Here is a 1562-nt window from a genome sequence, read left to right as displayed (position 1 = left end):
CCTAAACCCTGCTCTATCCTGTGCCAATCGCATTGCCTCTGACACACCCATCCCAATTACCCCAGTCACTGAATCAATCTACCTCATAGAGGGTCTTCCCCTCCTGCACTGTCCCTCTACTCTACCCAGCACGATGTCCCTCTCCAAAGACCTGTCTCTCCTCACAACATGTCCAAAGTATGTCAGACGAAGCCCCAGACAATTAGCTTGGTTTTTCTTTTTTTTAGAGATTTGGACTTCCCATTTCCCTCCCTTTAAATACAATCATATTTGGAAGAATAGCTTTTTCCTTTTATTGAGAATGGATCTTAAATGTAATTAGTTCTGAGTTATTAAAAGGTGTAGACAAAGAAGATATAGACAAAAAAATGCAAACAAGGAGAAGAGGGAGATAATAATATAACTAGAACTATCTATAAGCTTAGCTTCCTGAATTGTGAAAAATTTCTTTTTGCTTCTTTTAAGCCAGCAGTTAACGGTATTTATGTCATAGCAGCACTATATATTTATAAAATATATACATGCAAATATTTTAAAGTTTCTCAATCAAGTGTACCAATCCTTTTAACCTGCTTTAAACTTCTTGAGATACATTTATTTACATTTTAGAACTTCGTTTAAGTTTTTAAAGCAAAATGTCTTACATGCAAACTCTTGTAGCAAAAACCTGGTCCCAGAGATTATTAGCTAATTTAAAAGTTTCTTGCAAACTTGAAATTCCATACTTCACTATACTTGAGAAAAACTGGTAAATGAAAATCAGTGCAAAGAGTCTTGTGCACCTGCAAATACTTAGATTGTCTTAGTTTTCCATACCAGCCAATTTCCAGTTTTGTGAAGGCACATTTTAAATTTTTTTTTACTTCTCTTATCTGGGTTTCTCTAGGAGTTTCCGCTTCATTTCCTGGGAGATTTTCATAAGCTGACACTTTCAGCTTCCTTTTCATTTTATCATATTCTTTCCAAACATATTTTCTAATCGCAAATCTTCTATTGGATGCTTACATCTAATAAGAGACTAGAAGGTCTATGACAGATTCTTTTAAATCATAGAAAACATATATTGAGGGAAACATCTAATACAAATAAAGTTGTCAAAAGTCAATGGATCAGTCACAAAAGGACAAATATTGCATAGCACCACTGTTGTAAAATGGGACTGATATCAGAGTTGAGCAAAGACAGAAAAAGAGGGGAGAAATGATATATACTGCATTGAAACAGATGAGGGAGAGAATTGTTTTAAAGGGATATATGAATAGGTATTCTTGTCATTACAGAAGTCCTGAGTGAAAGGTTGCATAGTGGAGTGAACTTAGGGGGAGGGATTGCATACCAATGAAAGAGTTTTTCTTTTTCTTTTCAAGGAGAAGAGTGAATTTGGGGGAGGGGGTGGACAGGGAGAAAACCACAACAATGAAAGACTAAAGACTGGAAATCCTAAGTTTCTGTAAATTTACATTAAAATTAATAAAAAAAAGTAAATAGAAAAGGACATATAGGGAGAGAGTAATGTCAATTGGCACAACTTAAATTCTCTTTCCTTGTTTATTCATATATTC

At 34.6% G+C, this 1562-nt stretch overlaps 1 protein-coding gene across 1 annotated transcript in view; it reads right to left on the bottom strand.

Annotated features, from left to right (window-relative positions):
* The window catches only part of ANXA10 (annexin A10), a 157477-nt gene extending 156530 nt beyond the window's left edge, over nt 1–947 (bottom strand). The window contains exon 1 of the mRNA XM_006896668.1: nt 864–947. Within this exon, the coding sequence (XP_006896730.1) occupies nt 864–947 (84 nt within the window). The remainder of the gene's footprint in view (nt 1–863) is intronic.
* Nucleotides 948–1562: the final 615 nt, after the last annotated feature.

Source organism: Elephantulus edwardii, unplaced genomic scaffold, assembly GCF_000299155.1.
Source record: "Elephantulus edwardii isolate Elephantulus edwardi_28Jun2011 unplaced genomic scaffold, EleEdw1.0 scaffold00188, whole genome shotgun sequence".
Lineage (NCBI taxonomy): Eukaryota > Metazoa > Chordata > Mammalia > Macroscelidea > Macroscelididae > Elephantulus > Elephantulus edwardii.
This window is presented reverse-complemented; position numbering and strand designations above follow the sequence as displayed.